At 44.3% G+C, this 21065-nt stretch overlaps 2 protein-coding genes across 2 annotated transcripts in view; one reads left to right on the forward strand and one right to left on the reverse strand.

The window, feature by feature from the left end:
- Tnni3k (TNNI3 interacting kinase) overlaps positions 1 to 21065 on the reverse strand; it is a 265004-nt gene that overhangs the window by 47209 nt on the left and 196730 nt on the right. The window contains exon 22 of the mRNA XM_059266495.1: positions 1500 to 1559. Within this exon, the coding sequence (XP_059122478.1) occupies positions 1500 to 1559 (60 nt within the window). The remainder of the gene's footprint in view (positions 1 to 1499; positions 1560 to 21065) is intronic.
- Positions 4833 to 20952, forward strand: Lrrc53 (leucine rich repeat containing 53). Its single transcript, XM_059265068.1, has 5 exons — positions 4833 to 4845; positions 8360 to 8473; positions 10700 to 11515; positions 15567 to 16079; positions 18704 to 20952. Exons 1-5 carry the CDS (start codon positions 4833 to 4835, stop codon positions 20950 to 20952), a joined length of 3705 nt encoding a protein of 1234 aa, XP_059121051.1.

A 21065-nucleotide genomic window follows, 5' to 3' on the forward strand; every position in this document is an offset into this window, starting at 1 on the left:
AGAAGTTGCAAGCTGCCTGATGTAGGTGCTGGGATCTAGATTCTGGTCCTCTGATAGGGCAGGAAGCACTCTTAGCCTCTGAACTGTCTCTCTAGCCCCTACTCTTTCGTTTTTTAAAAATATATCTAATTTTAAACTCAGCATGGCTGTGACCATTCTCTGGCCTGCTTATTTTTGGAAACACTAAAATTTGGTAAGAATTTGCCTCTGGCCTGGAAGCAGCAGCAGAGACTGTTCTTTGTCAGCAGGTTACAGACCAATGGGCTACACAGTTGCTTTCTTTAAGCACCAACTCCCTCTGTTCCCTGACAGCCTTTGCTGCCTCTCTAGCAGGGATGAAGTGTTACAGAGAGACTCTGATGCTGTTCCCTTTGTCTACCAGACCCTTGAGGCACTGTATCCCAAGAAACTTACTCAAGAATCTCATGCCCTGAGGAAAACATTCTGAAGCCTGGGACCAGCCAAGGGGGTTCTTGGATCCCAAAAGGAGGAAAGAGAGTTCAATACCATTCTGACAAGTTGTAAGATTGCTTTGTAGGACTACCACTGACTAGCTCTTACATTTAAACTCAGCCCATTTCTGTTAATCTATATTTTGCCACGTGTTCCATGGCTTTACCTGTGTGCCCTTACATGCTGCTCCCTGGACTAGATAGTTATAATTATAGTTTTCCTTGGTTATGATAAAAGATAAATTAGATATGAAACTTGAGACTCACAAACATAGGATAGATAGAATGTTTTCTTTAATTTTGCCAAATACAAATAGACTAGATATTATAACTGTAATTCTTGCTTGATAACTCTTTTATTATATGTAATTTTACTATGTTAAAGTTGAAATCTTCCTTTTTGATTAGACAGAAAAGGGGAGGTGCTGTGGGATGTTCTGTATGCTGTAAATATGTGTTGCTCTGATTGGTTGATAAATAAAATGCTGATTGGCCAGTAGCCAGGCAGGAAGTATAGGCGGGATAAGAAGACAAGGAGAATTCTGGGAAGAGGAAGGATGAGTCAGGAGACACCAGCCCACCGTCCAGTGAGCATCATGTAATGGCACACAGGTAAAGCCACGAAACATGTGGCAACATATAGATTAACAGAAATGGGCTGAGTTTAAATGTAAGAGCTAGTCAGTGGTAGGCCTGAGCTAATGGCCAAGCAGTTTTAATTGAGAAAAAAAAAAAAGATTGCTTTGTAGGAGACTTGAGTTTAGACAGTGGTGGTGGTTGGGATCATAGCTTGTCCCAGGTTGGTTAGTTAGGAACACTTCCTGCCCTGCGGTTAGACCTGAGCTTCATGTTTAGGAGCACCAGAAGAACAACAGGGTGAAGGTGTCCCCGACCTCCTTCTTCCGCGTGAACCACTGCGGGCAGTTCTCCTCTTATGCTTTCACTTGCGTACTTAGTTGGCTGTTAGCACCCTACCATGCAGCCTCTGGCCCTGGTGATGTTTCGGGCGTTTTTTAAAACAGACATTTCAGCAGGTTGAATGCTTACCTCTACATTGCACAGACACTCTTCCAGCTTTCTCACGACTTCAGAAAACTCGGGTCTTCCCTGTAAAACAAGAAAAGACTATTTTTCTCCCTTAAGAACAAAATAAAGGAAACTCTTCAGGTTTGAAAATTGAGTATTTGCATTTGTAAAGAATGAGATTAGCAATAAAGTATATTTTTATTTAAAATGTACTTGTATTGAAGGGCTAATTGAATGCACATTTACTGTTCATGGAGGAATGTTGAGTCTTTCTGTGATAAGAGTTTCAAGTCAGAATTTGGAACTACATTCAGATAATGAAATAGTGGAAAATCTTTAATTAGCTCTGCATGTTTTTAAATGGCAGGGTTTCTTCTTCAAAATGAAAGTATAAATGTGAATGCTGAAAACTATTAACTATCTTGACGCCCTACAATGTGCTGTCCACATTCCCAGGGAAAGAATCCCTAGCTCTCATTTTGTAATTAGCTTCTGGGCAGGCATCTCAGATTTACAACTAAGGCCAAGGTAGGAACCTCACGACTATGCCCTACTTTTGAGTTTAGACTTTTTGCTTCAAAAACTGCCATCGAAGATATTGGCTATTATGAACTTCAAAGTCATATAAGTTTAGCTAAGTGGTTATTGTGTCTTTTTATATTTCAAGCCTTGCTCAAGTTGTAAGGGATATAAAAATGAATGAGGACCTACAGGAAAAATTCTTGAAATCTTGGGAAACGTTGGTCTCTTTTAAAGAAAGAATGTTTCCTTGTGTGGGATACTAAGGGCTGTGCACCCCAGCACTTCTCCCTTTATGAGAGTTTCACTGCCAGGAGGGGGAGAGGTCGATTGAATGTGTAGGCTCAGCAGCCAGCTAATTTAGAATCTTAGCAGAACAATTTCTCCCTCTCTCTCTGTTCCTCCCCCGAGGACACTGTTTGCTCCAGAGCCCTCACTAGTGGGAGCTGCTCTGTATATCAGTTCTACTCTTCTGAGTTGGCGGGCTGGTGGCAGGATGGCTGACCAGCTGGGTCTTCTTGCTGCTGTTTCTACATTGTATCGACTTCTCCCTTCAGTGCATCATATTATCATCCCTTCCACATAGTCAGTCTTCTTTCTTTGAAGTTTTAATGACTGGTTTACAGTAAGGCTCTGTACTCTCTGTACCCTTAAGTGTACATGCAGAAAGTCCTCACTACCCAGGCCTTCCCCTGTGACCATTCACATGGTCACTCACTCTGGGGTCCTATGTGAGTCCGATAAAAAGTGCTACGGGTTCTTCCCTGCTCTCCACTCTCCTCCATCATTACAGTCTATGCTCCTTCCCTTCCTTTGTGTGCTTCAGAATTTTAGTTGTAGAACGTTAATTCCAACACTCTTGGACACTGTGGTTCTCCAAAGTCATCCTACCAGTAAAGACAAAACCTTTTTATTGAGAAGCGTTTGAATTGGTCCTCAGACCCCATACCATCCATCTAATTCGCCCTCTCCTGTATGCTGTCTTACCGACTTTGCACATCCCTCTTGTTGTCTTATATTTCACCATAGTCATTAGTCATTAGTCATTAGTTATTAGTCCCATCTACAAAGTCCCAACTCCCTTACTCTTTCCTGTCTTTGAATTCTCTTAAAAATGATGCCAACCTTACTTAAATCTATACTGACTAGTCTTAACATCCTAACACTTTAACCCCAGCTGGCCTCTGGCATGGCTGAGTGAACCTCATCCTTACTTCTGTCCTATGCTGTCACATCTTGCAAACTCTTCCTAATTCTCCAGCTCCCAGCACGGCATCTCCCTCCCTCCTGTTTTGGCTAGCACAGCCTTCCTCTCCTTTTGTTTCCAAGGAGAGACGGACTTGCCTACTTTTAACTGTAACTAACTTTTCCATTTGTGTGCTCTCCCAGGAATTCTCCCCACTGTGTGTTTTACCTGACAGTGGTCTGCCCATATCCTACAGATGTAGGGTGTTTTCTCCCATTTAAAAATAAGCAACAAAATAAGAATCACATGTGGGATCATTCAAGGATCCACTCCATTTTATCTGCTCACTGTAGCAGTTCTTTCTCATTGGGATCCCCAGCCTGCAAATAATGACATGGAGACTTCTTCTTCTTCTTCTTTTTTTTTTTTTTTTTTTTGGTTTTTCGAGACAGGGTTTCTCTGTGTAGCTTTGCACCTTTCCTGGATCTCACTCTGTAGACCAGGCTGGCCTCGAACTCACAAAGATCCACCTGCCTCTGCATCCGGAGTGCTGGGATTAAAGGCGTGTGCCACCACTGCCTGGCGGAATGGCCTATACTCTTTTTTTTTTTTTTTTTTTTTTTTTTAGCTGAGGATCGAACCCAGGGCCTTGCGCTTGCTAGGCAAGCGCTCTACCACTGAGCTAAATCCCCAACCCAATGGAGACTTCTTATTAATTATGAAAGCTTGGCCTTTAGCTTAGGCTTATCCCCAACTAGCTCTTACAACTTAAATTAACTTGCTTCTATTAATCTACATTCTACCATGTGGCTTTTTACCTCTTCTCCATCTCTCTATGCCCCACTTGTTCTGCATCTTCTGGAGCCTCCTGCATGTCTAGATTCTTCTTCCCAGTTTCTCTCTCCCTGCATGGAAGTCCCACCTAGACCTCCTGCTTAGCTATTGGCCATTCAGATCTTCATTACAGCAATCACAGCAATACATCTTCACGCAGTGTACAAATATCCCAAAACAGCTCACTTACCTGCAAGATGCACTAAGAAGTGTTTTATCCTGCTGTCTTTAAACACCTCACACCTTCACCCCAATCATGCTTTCTCCTCAACACCTTACTAGAATTGTTCTTGGGAGAACAAACACTTGCTTTTTGCTAAAATCAATTGTAAGTTTCAACATTCATCTTACTTGTTACAGCATTAAATATATTCCTTTGTCCCTAATACATCTTTTCAGTTGAGTTTGAAGCCATTGTCTCAGGCTTTGGTACCTTGGTTCTCTTCTTTTTCTCAAAATTTTGAATTTCCCCAGGACAATTCTAATTTGAGTCAGTTTTTTGATGAATTGGCAGCCTCATGTCTGTAAAGGACAACTCCAGGCTTTCTACCTCTAGATACTACACATACAGTTGAGTGCCCTTAATCTTTCCCATTTCAGTCAATGACAACTATGTCTACCTGCTGAGACCCTAAAGCAGAGAATGGTCTTTGACTTCTGTCTTTACTGTGTCTGCATCCAGTACACTGTGAAATTATACAGTTTCTCCTTCAATGTTTATCCAAAACCTCCATGATCAAGTAACTTATGCTAGATAAACCTGCCTACAGATAAATACTGTAAGCACTAGAAAAATGTAAAGAAGATCCCAGAGCATGGGCAAACCAGGTAGGACCTAAAGGAGGTCACTCAGCGGGGAGGAAGAACACAAGGAAGTCATACGCTTTTGTTCTTTTAGTCATAGCATTGTTCTGAGGGTAGATACCCACCACAGGAATTTAAACTCCTGTAGTTTGTTTGAGTAATCAGAGGGCAGAATTCAGACCCATCGTAATACAATGTCCATTGCAATATAGCAAATGGTTCCGCGAGTCTTTAGCAAAACGTGTGGTTTTATTATCGTCCTTTTTACCTTGTTTCTATGGGTCATAAGCACAGCACAGATTAGCTTGGTCCTTTCCTCAGAGTCTTATCACACTGAAATCAAGGTGCTAGATACCACTGAGACTCTTACTTGAGGTGCAGCGGTTACCTCCAAGACTATTGGTGGTTGGTAGAATGCATTTTCCTATGCTTGTGTGACTCATGTCCTTGCTTTCATAATATATTGCTCAGGAATGGCCCTAAATTTTCAGAGGATTCCCACAGCTACCTGACATGGATAGTTCACAAGACAGATGCTTGGGTTTCTCCTGGCCAGCATGGGCTCATGTCCCTGAGTGAATCCTCTCATCTGCTATAAATAATCGCTGCACCTGAGTGGGTTGTCCCCTACAGGACATTCCTCTAGCATATGACAGAAGAGAATCAGAGATGTAACATCTCATCTCCACATGTTCTGTCCACTCTCCTGGAGAGGGGTCATGTATATGTATACAACACATGAGAATCTTATGAGTCATTTTAGAATCCTGCCTATCATAAGCAGGTAGTAGAGATCAAAGGGATCCTAGGGTAAGAAACTCCAAGATCCTGTGTGAACTACCTAAACCTCTGTGTAAGCCCTGAACTACACACATGGGCAATACTCTGTTGCCTAGTAAGGCCACAGAAATGAGCTGAGGTCACATTTATAGCTCATAAGGCCTAATTCTGGATATTTTCTCACTGTACAGTTGTCTGACTTTTATGTTCAGCCTGGAGAAAACTGCCACACTCTGCAGATCCAACTAATAAACTACATCCCTCTGGTGTCCAAGCGATCCCACAAAATAGCTTTCCATCTTTTACTAGATTTGTCTCAGTTTTCCTTAGAACTAGGTGTATACACGTCAATACCACTAGCCACAAGGTATTTTGAAAGTGAGTAATATTTTATTTATTCTTGCAGATTTAGCATTGTCTACCAGATTGATTTGAGTTTACTTGTGTTAAGTCAAATTACATCATTAAAATAACAAATTCATCTTCAACCTACCTACCTCTCTACTGTCAAAGCCACATCAGGTCCTGCTGACATCATCACAATTGTCTCCTATTAGTGCAGCTTCTCCACTTGTTTAAAGTATGATCCAGATGCAGTCAAGGTAATCACTTAAGCATGCACCTCAGATCAAGCAATACTTCCCACAAAAGCCTGTAATCATGTCCCATTTCATTTGCATAAGTGAAACATGAAGTCCCTGTTTTCTTCTCTAAGGCACACAGTACCCTGTCATGTGATCTCTGACTGACCCTTCCTCTTGCATATTCCCATCAGGCCACACTAAACGTGTGTGGGGCTCATCACATCCATCCAAAGCATTTGATCTGTGTGGTCTACCACACCCCTTGTGTGTGGCTCAGTCCTCCCTCAGGTGGATGTGGTTCACTATACTCCTCATGTGAGGTCACTCTATCATCATGTGTGGTCTACCACATCCTCACGTGAAATCTACCGCACCTCTCATCCACATGAAACACCTATTTTCATGTGTACTTGTTTGATGCATTTGTCATTGCATAAGATGCAAACCCAATGAGCCAGGGCTCCACCTACATCTCCATCTACAACATATAAGGGCCATGATCAGGGCCGTGATCTGAAAAATTTACTAAAACCCTTATTGAAACAGTAACTGGATTAATAACTCCCACCCCACCCTCATAGGGGGTCCACTCCACCCTTATGGGTGGTCTACTCCTTCCACCCTCATGTGGGGTCCACCACACCCCTCATGTGAAGTCTGTCACACCCTTCAGGTACAGCCCACCACATCCCTCAGATGGGTCCATTCCGCCCTCACGTAAAGTCACTACACCCTTCTTGTGGGATCGACCCCACCCTTCACTCGAAGCCCACCACATCCCTCAGATGGGTCCATTCCGCCCTCACGTAAAGTCACTACACCCTTCTTGTGGGATCGACCCCACCCTTCACTCGAAGCCCACCACATCCCTCAGATGGGTCCATTCCGCCCTCACGTAAAGTCACTACACCCTTATTGTGGGATCGACCCCACCTTCACGCGAGGCCCACCACACCTAGTACATGGAGTCTCCCCCACCTCTGGGGAGTTTGCACTTGTTTGTCTCCCCAGCAGGGTTTCCTGTACCTTTGCTTTCCATAGGTTGTGTTTAACTGTCACTTCACCTGAGAACTCTTCCTCGTCTGCCTACTGAGAGCCCTACAGCCCAGTCTTTGTTTGCTTTTATCCCAGGGCATCATTTATCATCAGGTGAGGCCTGTTTTCATGACCCCTTGTTTGCTGCTTATGGCACACCATAGGATGCACATCCAGATGAGCAAGAGCTCCACCTCCATCCCCATTCCCAAGGGATAGAGGCCATCATCTGGGCCTTCAATCTGAAATATTTGCCAAAATTCTTATGGAGCCAGTGATTAAATTAATAATTTCATATTTTATTTTGTTCTCAAACTGCTACACATTTAAGACCTTCATTTCACTCTGCTGCTTCTTTTTTTTCCACCAAGAAATTTCTTTCAAGTGGCCCATTTGAAGGGTGATAATGTTTCACTGGAAAAGTTTGGAAAGGCAGCATCAGGACAAGCTTGAACATTTACTGTACTTAGAGCACATCATCTAACTCTGTATGGTTGATAGATTTTTTTTGTTGTTCTTCTTGTTGTTTTTTATTTCATACAGGAAAAGCAGAAAGTATGAAAAATGAAGTAATTTATGAACGGTACCACCACTGGCCAGTAACTCAACTGAATTCAGTGCTGGACAGAGCTGTGGTCTTGATCTCCCTCCATTCACGCTCCTTAAATGGGGCATCTAGGTCTGTAGGGGACGAGATGGCTGCCCTGTAGATGTGTAAGGCTAGGAGCCTGAGACGCTTCAGCATCGTAGACAACGTCAGACCCAGCTTATAAACCTTGGGGTCACTCCTATCTGTTTGACTCTGACTGCTTGTTAACCACACTCAACTTCCACTTCTTTACCTCAAAGAAGACGCAGACTTAAGAGCAATAAGAAATAAGATGATATTTTGGGCAAAGCACTGCCAAGTCTAAAGTGTCCTGCAAGAGCCCGAGTTGTTCAGTCCTCTGCGTTTGTGGTCAAATGTGTTAATAGTTCACTGTAAACTCGAAACATGGCGTAGCTTTCTACCTTCGCAAGGACACCATGGTGCTCCTTTAGAAGCAGTCACCACCAAAAAGCTGAAATCCAGGTGGTGGACACCAGCGTTCTTATGGACACCACGTTCTGATGGGTCTTGCACTCTGCTCCCTTCTCAGGTGGATGGCTCCTACCCCTTGCCTTCGTGTTGCGGGTGACAGCAGCCTGCCCTGAGTCCTGTCTGGTGTGCACCCAAGATGTACCCCTGTGTCAACAGCTGACCTACATAGTAGGTAATGAGCTCATAGCTCCACACAGCAGTGAGTGGTGTAGCCAACAGACTCCTCACTATGCCTGTACTGTGCCTGTACTACACTGTACTGACTGCTCTGACGTCATCCAGAAAGAGGCACCCTCCAAAGGAGCAGGCCTTACATCACTAGGAGACTTGTACCTTTACTTTATTTTCTGTCTCTAGTGGTTGCCACCAATAAGACATTAGTACATTCCAGATCAACTGAGATATTTTTATGATAAAATGATATCTGTACCTCATAAAGCTACATTCTTAAAAGTGAAGAGAAGAATTTAGATTATGGATACTGCTTTTGTCCATACTTTGTGTAGATTTGAACCTTACCACCAAATGAAGGAAATGTAAACAATTCTGAATACTGAACGGCAATTGTTCAGCATTCATAAGATTAACCAATGTACCAGCAAAACCGATTATTATCAAAGCCCATCTCATTTTGAAAGTCTGGTCTCTCTCTTTCTCTCTCTCTCTTTTTTATCAGTCGTAAATGAGCTGTAGAAATGCTAACAAGAAGTGCTGCCTGTATTCATTACATACTGCTTGCTTAAGTCAACAATTTAATAAGACACCTTATTAACAAATTTGAAGAGAATGTGATTTACATCCTGATATTCATGGAAGGGATAAACAGGTTATAAGCTCTGTCAGTGGAAAATTTTCAAAAATGAGACCGAGTGAAGGCGGAGTAGAGGGAGGATATTTCATCCATTTCTAAAATCCCAGGACTGTCTGGGAATTTGGAGGTAGACCCTCTCATCTTGTCTGAAAGGGGGGAGTTTCCTGTTGTCGGTATCCGAACTGTTCCTGGTCAGTGCTGGAAACAGACACTGTGGATGTGCTCCCATCCCATAAGCAGGCTTCTCCATCACTCTGCTTTGTGATGTGTGTGTGAGATGTCAGAGCTGGCATCTGCCCTGCACTGTTGCGCTTTCCTGCATCTTTGCACCCAGGATGCCACCCATATGGGGCTAGACTTCATGAACACAGAGTCAGAAAGGGGCTGGAGAGTGTTTGTGTCTTTTTGCAGATGAGAGAAATCAGAGCTTTCTCAGTGAAAGTCTGAAATCCCCAAAGCACTGGGTACCCAACAAACAAAGAACTCCCCCAGCTCCTCTCAGACATGATGGTGAGAGAGACAAAATGCCAAACTGGCCAGAATTAATAGAATTTAAATAATCAATAGCACATGCTTTAGAAAGTGCCCTGATTTAAGCTTCTGTGTGCTGCTGAGAGAGAAGCAATTCTTCCAAGAGAAGGCACTCTGAGCTGCCTTTGTCTTTTACATTTTTATCTCTTTGTTTCAACCATGCAGTCTGAATTTCCCAGGGGAACTGGGATTTGCTTCCTCCATGGCTGGTGGTTCTAATATCACCTTCAGACCTCCTGGAGACAATGGGCTCCTTCATTCTCATGATACTGTCATCTGCAGTCAAAACAACTTTAGCATGATAAAGATGTGTTACAATAACTCCTGATTACAATGCATTTTTATTGAGTTAAAATGCTTTGCTTTCTAATGACAGAGCAGTGATGGCTCAGAGGTGATTATGGGAAGGGATTTAACAGTTGGAAGCCTGAGTACCACCTGTCATCACAGGATGGACTGATATCAGACAGGAGGCCAAGATGGCCTCTACTATAATGAGGGCCCTGCTGACAGATCCTCCAGCTGTCTGGAGAGACTCTAGATCTGATCAAGTTGACATCTGATCAAGTTAGCCTGAAGCAGAGAAAAGAAAAAAAGGAAAGAAAGAAAGAAAGAAAAAAGAAGCTGAGTTCACTGAGTTCCTCCACACTCCCCACCCAGCCCACACCTTTTTGCTGGAGGGTAAAAGAAATAATTGACTTTCTAGCATAAATATGCATTGTTGACAAATGCTGGCTAGGGAGCTGTTTCAGGCAGCTCTGAGGTTGGGGTGGAGGTCCACAGGGACAGTAGTGCTGGCCCAGGTCAGGACTCAACCTCTGAGGGAGGCCTGAAAAGTGTGGGTGAGCCCTCAAACAGTGAAGTCCACACACCGAGGAACACATGGGTTTATATTTCTTCAATGAGCATATTCCAGAGACAGAGGAGAGGGTAAAATCCACCATTCCTCAAACTTGCAATCGTTTCCATTTTGCTTCTTGCCCGGCAGGTGACAAATCTCTCTGTTCTTCACTCTGTGCACGCACCTACCTCTAGCTTGTGTTTTCTTCCCCACAGCTGCCCCTGAGACCACCAGGGTCCTAATCCTTACGGACGGACACCTCTCCTCCGTAGAGAGTGCCAACCTGACTCTCCTGGTTAACCTGGCCCTGCTCTCTCTGAGCAGAAATGCTATCTATGGAATTCAGGAAGGTTCCCTGCATGCTCTCACCAAGCTGCAGACCTTGTCACTGAGCCGCAACCGCATCCCCATTTCTTCTCTGCCTGACCACACCTTCAGCAAGCTGCGAAGCCTGCAGATCCTGGTGCTGAGCAATAACGTTCTGCGCACCCTGAGAGCAGCCTGGTTCCGGAACACCAAGGCCCTGCGCCGACTCCTGCTGGACGGAAATCAGATCACCAACCTCACACACAGTTCTTTTAGAGGCGCGAACCTCCATAGACTCAGGCATCTGGACTTACCCAACAATTTCATTTCCTTCATTGAGAAGGATGCCTTTCGGCCCCTGCCCCATCTGCAGGAAGTGGACCTTTCTAGAAACATGTTGGCTCACATGCCAGACGCCTTCACCCCGCTGAAGCAGCTGAGCGTCCTGAGCTTGGAGGGGAACCAGTGGAGCTGCACCTGCGACCTCTACCCGCTAGCCCGCTTTTTAAGAAATTTCGTGACGTCTCCGGTTCGCATACTCTATAATACGAAGGACTTAAACTGTCAGGTATCTCCGCCAGCTGTGGCCGCTGCAAAGAGCATGCTGAGGCTGTCTGAGACCAACTGTGACTCCAAGAGTCACAACCTCACTCTGGCTCTAAGGGACAGGCGTGGCCTCCTCCCAGGGCAGGACGTGGCTCTGATGACTGTGCTGGGCTTTGCAGGTATACCAGGGGAACAAAGCCCCCTTCTTTACCCCTCTAGTGCATGTTCTTGGTGTGCGTGAGTCCTCTCCACAGCAGCCAGGAGAGCCTCCTGCAGGTTGTGGAAGGGAGAGGTTGGTGAAGACCTAGTACAGGCTGCAAGCACTTCCTGTTTAACAAGAACAGTGCAAGACAGAGATGGGGCCTGAGAATGAAGGACTCCGGTCCGGGTGCAACTAGTGTACTCTGGAATAACTAACTTAACTTGTTACTTAGACTTCCTTTTATCATGACTGTGACACAAGATTAATTTCTCTGTTTCAGTAACCACTCGCCACACAGTACTGGTGTGTTTACTAGGACCCTAAGAAAAAGTTCAAAGACCTGGTGAGCAGTAGACTCTTCCTTCACTCACATCTATGCATTTTCTCTCCCTGTAAAAGTCACCAATGGGGACAGGAGAGATAGCTCACTGTGTAAAGACACTCGCTTCCAAGTCTGATGGCCTGTCTGCAGGACCCACACAGTGCAGAGAGACAACTCCTGTGACGTCTGACCGCCACATGAATGTCCACGGCATACTCACCCAAATATCCTCCCCCCCCCACTCTCTCTTTCTCTCTCTCTCTGTCCGTCTCCTCTGTGTGTGTGTGAAAAACAAATATTTATAATTTTAAACTCAGCATTACCCATGTGTATGGAATTTTCAAAGACTAAAGACATTGTATTTAAAAATTTGCCAGTGGGCTTTTCCAGAACCACAAGACGGTGTCAGCAGGACATCTGCAGGCACCTCACATACAGAGCCTGTGGGCTGCAGTCACTGAGTCACTCAGCATATGACTGCAGATTTGAACCCTGTCTCCCCTTGACAAGCTGTGTGCCTCAGGGCACCATGTGCCTCTGTTTTCTCTTTTGCTGGAGGGCTTTGTATTCTTTGAGGACTTGTATTTTTCCATTTCTTTCATACACTTCTCCCAGGCCAACAAAGGGGTAGATATCATTCAATTTTTAAGAGTAATGGAATTTTAAAATGTATTGGCCATCATATCTTGCCAGATGAATGATGTACAGTACTGCCATTAATTGAAATTTCCTGAGTGATTTATCTCTCTGTGTGTTTTAGAATGATCTCAGTGCACAGGGTAACGAGGAGCGTGTGTGTCTGTGCTTCTGATTGTGTATGTGGGCATATGCACATGCATCTCTCTGTGTGCCTATGTATCTGTCTGTGTGTTTCTAATTCTCTCTCTCTCTCCCTCCCTCCCTCCCTTTCTCTCTCTCCCTCTCCCTCTGTTTGTGGGTTTGTGTCTATGTCTGTGACTGGGTGTGTGTGCATCCCTCTGAGTGTGTCTGTGTATATGTCTCTCTGTTTGTTTGTGATTGCACACACATGGTGCTCTATATCTGTAGGACAGAGGCTCACCAATGGTACCCAGACTGAGCAGTGGGTTCTTTGCTACAAACCATTATTTGAGAAGAGGTTCCAGGTGAATGAACTGGACACCAGCAATTTGACTCCTGGCTGTGCTTCTAATGGAAACTAGCCGATACCGTGACCACCCAGGAGCCATCGAACTCCCTCAAAAGGGAACCCAAACTTCCCAGAAAAACCAATTCCTTTGACATCTGTGTAACAATATCAGTCATTTAAAATTCAAAGAAATGTACTACAAATGACGAAAGCATCCCAGTAGCAGCAAATTTCCTGATGTGCCCTGGTACCCAGTGGATAATTGACATGTACTCCAGAGAAAACCCAGGCAGCTGGACAGCCAAGTAACAGGCCACACAGCATGAAGCAGGCGTGTTCATGGCAGCTCCTGTACAGCTTCCCACTTTCCAATGAGTGTTCTCAACCTTAAAGAGGAAGGGATCTGTGAACATTTGCCAGTCTTCTGCCTATAATGAGTTTCAACACACCAGCTCTATAGGACACCGCTTAGGGGATATCACAACACAATATCTTTTACAACTATTTTTAGAACCAGACACTTAGAGATGTGTTTTGTAAGGGAACAGCTCTTTATCTATATAGATGGGCATAGGTTCTAAAAGATTCCAGAATCTTTTTAAAATAACAGGAAGCTTAAAATATGTGGGTCAATTCTGGCTCAGAAGCCCTAAAATTCTCAAGAAAGGTGTCCAAACAGAATTTGGGGGTCCCCTGTCTCTGACTGCTACTAATAATGTATTACTGGCATCTGACTGGCTTTTCCATGGCTTCTGGGGGTGTCTAACCTCCAGTCCTCACACCTGCGTGGCAGGGGCTTTATCCACAGAGTCAGCTCCCGAGTCCAGTTGGAGGATTTTTGCCAGAAATTTTTATTCTTTTTAACTTGTTGCCACACACACACACACACACACACACACACACACACACACACAAACACCCCTATTCTTTCAAGTTCAAAAGTATATGCTCATTAATAGTGTCATTGTGAAGATAATGAGGCATGTGCAGCCAACTGCTTTGTCTCAGCCACAGCTTTTATTTCAGAGTGAGGAACTGGCTTGGCCAAAGTCACACAGCAAGAGCAGTCCTCTCTGCCAGCCTGCACTGGTACCAGGTCTTCCTCACCACAGTGGTTTATCAGATTAGACAATGAAGTGCTTCTGTTCTCAGAATGCTGAGAAGAATTCTTTCCGTTATAGTCAACAAATGTTCCTGCAGTACCATCCTTGTGCCTGAGTTTTGGGCTTTGGGGTAGCGTGGTGAGAAAGACTGCAAATTTCCTGTTTCTGTACAATCCCTAATTCTGGCAGAGGAGCACAAATGCAGAGCACCGTCAGAATGTAAGGAACAAAGGAGGCATGCATGGTTGGCAGTCGGGGATGGGGCATGACTCAGGGGTGGATTCCCATATCTAGACGGCTGGGAATGCCGTTTGTCAAAGTGGGAAAAGGGAGGTGGAAGTCAGAAGGACTTCATTCAGTGTTGCAAACTTGGGCCCCTTCCACTTTTGCTCAGAGGTCAGTCTATGTCTACCTAATACACAAAATGACAATACCAGGCCTCTGAAACTGGAAATCATCTCTTGTGGCTCACAGGAAATGCAGAATCCTTTTAAAAGATGAGGGAAAACAAAACAAAAAATGAAGTAACCAAACAAAAACCAGAACAACACTGAGGAATTGGGAGGTACTGATTTAGATTTTAAAGGACAATTAAATCAAATAAGCAGAGAGAGAAGATGCCACTAGAATCACAGTGAACACAGCAAAAGCTGAAGTGTCCTAAAGACAGTGAATGTTGGAAGCATCAAGCTTGGAGAAGGAGGATAGAGAGAAATTCAGGTAAGGGAGGAGTTTGACCTGTCTGCTGGATGAACACCAGTTGTGATGAGTCGTCCGGACTGGGTGAAATAAGCCAAAGGCATGTGGGGTCAACTTGTCATTGAGGATTAGGGTTCTGAGACTTTCAGGGTATCTAGCAGCTTTTATCTTCTTTTATTATTTATGACCATACAAAAAAGTAAACCGAGAATTAAAATGTCTTTTTCATAAACTAAAAATAATCCTCTTATGTTGAATGAACTGCAGTTTCTGAAAAAGCTCCAGGTGTTGTTATAATTGTTTTAAATAATGTCTTGTGTATGTGTGTGCTGTGGTGCAGGCCTGTCATGTGTGTACAGTTGTGTGCACATGGAGGCTACAGGAGAATGTAAGATGGAGTACTCTATCAACCACCACAATAATCTCTTGAGACAGGGTTTCTCCCTGAGCCCAGAGCTAGGCTGGTAGCCAGCAAGCCACAGTGATCTCTCTGTCTCTGCCTCTCAGAGCTCTGGTGTTACAGTGCACATGTGACCACACCCAGATTTTCTCCTGAGTGTTGGGGATTGAACGCAGGTCCCAGTGTTTGTGCAAAAAGCACCGTTACTCAGGGAACCATCTCTCTGACCCTATAATTCTTTATATACAAACTGCAAAGTAGAACGCAGTCAATTAACACAGCCTCTGTCTGGCCCGATGGTTTTTCTGTGGTGATGGATGACTCCTATGCCTTCACATGTGTGAGAGTCACATTTCTCCCATGATGCTCTACTAATGGTCTTTCTGTTTGTCACAGGAATCGTTGGTCTCACATGCGCAGGGTTAGTCATATTTAACTGGAAACTCCAACAAGGCAGAGCAAATGAACGCACATCCAAAAACCTTTGTTGCAGAACCCTCAATGAATCCCCGTGTGCTCATGAAGAAAGAAACGGCCGTGCTGTGGGATGCTGTAACTGCCACTTAACTCGGGAAAATGAGACAGAGGTCATGTCCTATGTGGGCCCCAGAAAGGAAATACCACTTAGACAGGAGAAGAGGCATCAAGCAATACTGGCCTCCACGTCCACGGCCCTGGACACATCATTCAGAAAACTGAAGGGGAGAGACCATGGCCCAGACAGGGCTCGCTCTCGCCTGGGTGAGGCACTTCTACCGGCAGGATGCTTGGGGTCTTCTGGGAACAAGAAAGCTCTTCATGATGCAAACTTAGTTACAAGATGTCTGAAGACAGCTGAGAAGCTAAGCAACTCAAAACACGGAGAAGTCCGGGCTCAAATCCTGCTGCAGCACGGAACGAGAAAAACAGGTGAGCTTGTCTGTTAGAAAAATCCCACTGTGCTTAGTTTTTCAGAAGAAGGAATCTTTTCTCAATTTCTCCAGGAGAGAAGTGCTATAAAATTCACTGTAGTCTGTTTCTTCCTTTTCTGAAGATAAAAGGTACTGGGAATGTGTGTGTGTGTGTGTGTGTGTGTGTGTGTGTGTGTGTGTGTAAACATGCACATATACATGTTTGAGTACCTGTGTGTATGCGTGCTCCTGTGCTAGCCGATGTGTCTCTATGAGGGGGAGTGTGGTTCCTGTGTATGTAGTGAGTGTGAATCTCTCTGTCTGAGTTCATTTCAGTATGTGCATCTGGGTGAGTTGTTGACGCTGCCTCCTCATCCTTGAACTGAGCATTCCTCCTCTGCCTGAAGAGTAAATTTTGAGCCCCAATACCTAAGGATGGTTAAAAAAGGAAAGAGAAGAAGCCTCTTCAACAGTATTGCTAAGATTTATGAGAGGGTGGGCACCAGCTTTCATCCCAACGTCCTCTGAGCTCTGACGTCGATCTGCAGTAAACAGCCTTCCCAGAGCACAGCACTTGAGAGGAACGGCCTCTTAATGCCAGTGATTCATTTCAGGAATGGTGTCAAGAAACACACTTCGCTTGCTGAGCTGTCAAGGATGATAACTTCTCAGTTCTGGGAAAGTCAGGGCTTAATTCATTGTCCCATGTTGGGAGCCCAGTGAACCTGGCCGTGACACCTACCTGCTGTCCAAGGGCAATGCCAGTACTTATGTGGAGGCAATGAATCAAGTGTCTTCCTTTCTTTCCTGAGTTCTGGGGCAATGCTTCTGAGCCCTGCAGTGCAAACTTACACAGCTGCTTGGGAAGTGGGCTCCGCCACTTATTTCAACTGGTTTGGAAGAAGCAAGGTTTTCTGTTGGAAAATGAATGACAGAGGAACCATGGGATGCACTTACTGTGGGGATCTGGCCCTAAGGCTGGATTTGGGCACCACGGGATAAGAATGAAACTATATTTTATTTCCTATGTGGCATAAGGCAGGATGTGAGTTTATCTGACTGCATTTCTTGCTGGTTCCTTGGGGCTGATGGTTTGATTCCAGACAAAGATGGCCAAGAAAAAAACAGCTGCCACAGAAATCAGAAAAGATTGGTTTTGCTTTATAAGAAGTAAGGGCTTAGCCTTTTCATTTCCTTTTAGCTTTTAGCAGTATCCAAAGCCTCGCTTTGTCTGTCTGTGGGGAAGTTCTACACACAAGAGGATGTGGTTGGTTAACCCTCTGTAGCACTGGCTCCTTGCTTCATATGGGAACACTGGTCTGTCATATCAATGGTGACCTTGAGGAGATACCTGCAGTTCTGCAGCATCCTGGGGTGGGAGGGAAGAATTCAAGGAAACAATCAAGGTCATACTTGGTCCTGAAGAAAAGTCTGGGTTTATGTCTTTAGCATGGGACTTAAGAACAGACCCCTGGGGGGTAGAAAAGGTGCTAGAAACCATCTAGTTCTTACCTTCAGTTTCTAGAACTCTCTGAGAATCTTATAAAGACCATCAATTTTTTCCCTGTACAATCTTTACACTCACATACAGTTCCCATTTAACCCAGCCTTCTCACACCAGCGTATTTCTCACGGTCACCCACAAGGTAGGCCTTAGGGTCTGGTGTCATTCTAGCCTGGGGCTTACTTCACCTCTTCCTTTGCCTTAGTAAATGGAAGCTTTTTTTCATTTCTTTTTCTCTAAATAAAACAATTCCATGAAACAAGTGGAAGTAGGTTTGTGAGGCATAATTCTATTCATTGTGGATAAGAGTCAGACAGACTGATCCAAGTCCTGATGTATAACTGGGAAAAACATCAGACATCTAAGTGCATCTCTTGCCCGTAAAAGCCCTAAGAGAGCAGCTCTTCTGCAGGAGACCATGGCTCTTGTGACTATCAAATGAGATAATAAATGTATAACATTTAGCACATTAACTTGTTCTTCTTATGAACACAACTAATATTAGGTTTTCATTGGTATTATTGAATGTGTATTATTAATAGTATATTTACTTATATCATTTGAAAGTCACAGACAGATACTGCTCCCAGGCAATGTACCAAATCACCTACTTATCAATAAATCTTTAGTGGATATTGCATTAAGTTGCTGGAAATAAAGTAAGATATGGCTTTCTGCCTATAGTAAGGCAACAAGGTTTTATTTTTGTGCTGTCTTTGTTACTCTGAGGCCTGAACATCGCTTCATATTTTATATAGATTTTCCAGATTTGTATTCTAAAATGGTAAATGAATAAGAAAAAAACTTTTTATGCCACTTGAAAAGGATTCAGATGTCATTCATCTTTAAGGTAACCGTGACTAAATCTAAATATGAGTTAATATGAATGTCATTTATTTCCTAATACCACAGTGTCTAAGTCAGCATCAGTTGACTGACAGGTGGCTACAAAGAACACCCCTGCTAACACATCAAATAGCCAAGAGTCCTCTTTTGTGTTGGCAGAAAATTAGGAAGTACTCAGGAATTATGATAATTAAAGGAATCATGTCACAATTTTCATAAGGTTTGAGGCTTCTGATTGATTGGGATACTACAACTATGCCCAGTGGTAAATTCCTGCATTTATTGTTCAGCAGATATGAGCAGCAGCGACACATTTAGAAGCAGATATGCGACATCCACCTCAGCATTGGCAAGAGAGAGTCTTGGGAGGCATTTAACAGACAAATCATGGCAGTCTCCAATGGGAAAAGGAGACAATGCTTCACAGCCACCTGGACAGAGATTTTTCATCACCAGCCCATCCTCTAAGCCACGGGAGCCAGATGAATGTGCTGTGGGCAGGATCTCCCACACACATAGAGTGGGATATGATGATCATTGTGGCCTCTTAAAGCAGAACAAGCCTATGGATTTTCACCCCAATACTTCCTTTACCTGCAAATATGTGTCCTGGGATGAATTTCAGGATTATATGAAAAAGAAGAAGCCAGATCACAGAGATCACATGAAATCTGAGAAAGAGCAAATCCAAATTAACAGAGCAATAAAAAAATTCCTCAGGAGTCAGGAGAACAAAGACAAATCAAAGTTGTCAGCAAAAATCAAGAAGGCATATTCTACAAAGAGGGTTAAAGCCCATGATCCTGATTTAGTTGGGGGAAACAGGTTGGCAATGTCAGCAAAAACACCAGCTTCCGGGAGACAGCTAGAGAGTGAAAATCACCACCCGACTTCTTTGGATCTCAAAAACTGTGCCAGCCTGGAGGAGGTCAAGGAATCAAGAGAATGGTTTCCAGAGCAACAGCTTTTGAAAAAGAAGAGACTCAAGCAGTCCCATCCAAGTGAGAAAGTAAAGGGAAGGAACTTAAGGATAAAGTTAGATCTGCACCCCTTTGGAAAAGCTAGGGTCCACCCAGAAGAGTCCCCACAAGAACTCCCCAACATACATAAACAAACAGGATTACCTCCCAAGAAGCTAGCCAGAACTTCTGAGAGAAAACTCAGAGCAGCACCCTTGCCTTCTGTCAGTTCTCAGCTCCCAGATAGGAGCAGTCACATTAAACCCACTTGTTCAAAGATGCCACTGGAAAGTGCCCCACAGAGCTTCCCTTACCAGGAAAGAAACGGCCTCCACAGAGCTGACAGCCTGTCTGTAGGCAATCTGGACTCTGTGCAGAGTGGCTGCTGCCCAGTGGGCCGCATTCCTAATGGAAGCTCATCAACAGTGCTTCAACCTATAACCAGGTATCCTGAGCCACAGTGCTCACTCCCTCTCTTCTCACCTGCACAAATAGAAAATGCCACCCAGCTACAAATAGAAGCTATGGGTCCCTCCCCAGCCCATTTGGGAAATGTAGAGAATAGAGTTTTATCATCTCAACACTCTAAGGGAGCTACTGACCATGTGATAATGGTGTCAACTCAATACACAGACCAGGACAAATTAAAGACCAATGAGCTAAACCAATTTACTTTGTCCCTCAGTGACCAGGTTGACACCTTCAGCAGGGGTCACAGCTTAGGTAATAATCAAACTTTACAGCAGGAAGAGCAAAAATTAAGCCATGAACAGCTTGGAAGTGAAGAAAAACCATTAGTGAGTAAATCCAAAATATTACATGAAAGTGTGGAAAGTTGTATTATGGATGGGGAAGGAACTGATGGAGGAAACAAGATTCCTCCACACATAGAAGAGTGTGACTCCTCTCCCACTGCCTGGACACAATCCCACAATAACCTGCCATTCGTGATGCCACATTCTATTCCACTCCCAAAAGGAATGGAACTTCTCAAGGAGAGCTGCTCACCTCCCACTAGAAGACAGGCCCTTGGTCATTTACGTAACAGCAGCAAAGGTGGAACTGGCACCGACAGTGTGCCACTTGGAGACAATCACGGGGAAGCACCAGGGCCACAGGCAGCGGGCAAAGAACAGAAACAAGCACTTGATGAGAGAAATGAAAATTCTAGTGCAGTGAGTTGGGAGACTCAGCTGGGTGCCACAGATGAAAGGCAGCAGAAACTTGTAGTGTGTTGTCCCGGTTCTGACAAGGAGATAGTTTCCATTAAAGACTTGAGTAAAGTCAAAACCATCATGCTGCAGAGTGAGGCAGATCCTCACACTCTCAACCATGAGTCCCATTGTAGAGACCCTGGAGACAACCGACCAGACGTCAGTGCACACAGAGAGGATGCTGGGACAGTGGGCATGCCGGGAGCTTCTTACCATTCTGGGGAGTTGAATATCACTCATTTTGAGGCAGAAAACGGGGTGCCTCTAATTCCTCACAGAGAAAATGGAACTGAAAACTCTGCTTACAAACCTGCATCACACCCACCATCTACTGAGGACTCTATTCCACCACTTTTAGAAGCTGAGTAGCGAGTCAGAGACAGCAAACTGCATAACATGCCTTTTCTGCTTAGGCTGTCTTCTGAAGGATCAAAAACACCCCTAGCCTTTGTGTATGCGGAACACACACTGTTTAGGGCATA

Source organism: Peromyscus eremicus, chromosome 6 (genome assembly GCF_949786415.1).
Source record: "Peromyscus eremicus chromosome 6, PerEre_H2_v1, whole genome shotgun sequence".
NCBI classification, from domain to species: domain Eukaryota; kingdom Metazoa; phylum Chordata; class Mammalia; order Rodentia; family Cricetidae; genus Peromyscus; species Peromyscus eremicus.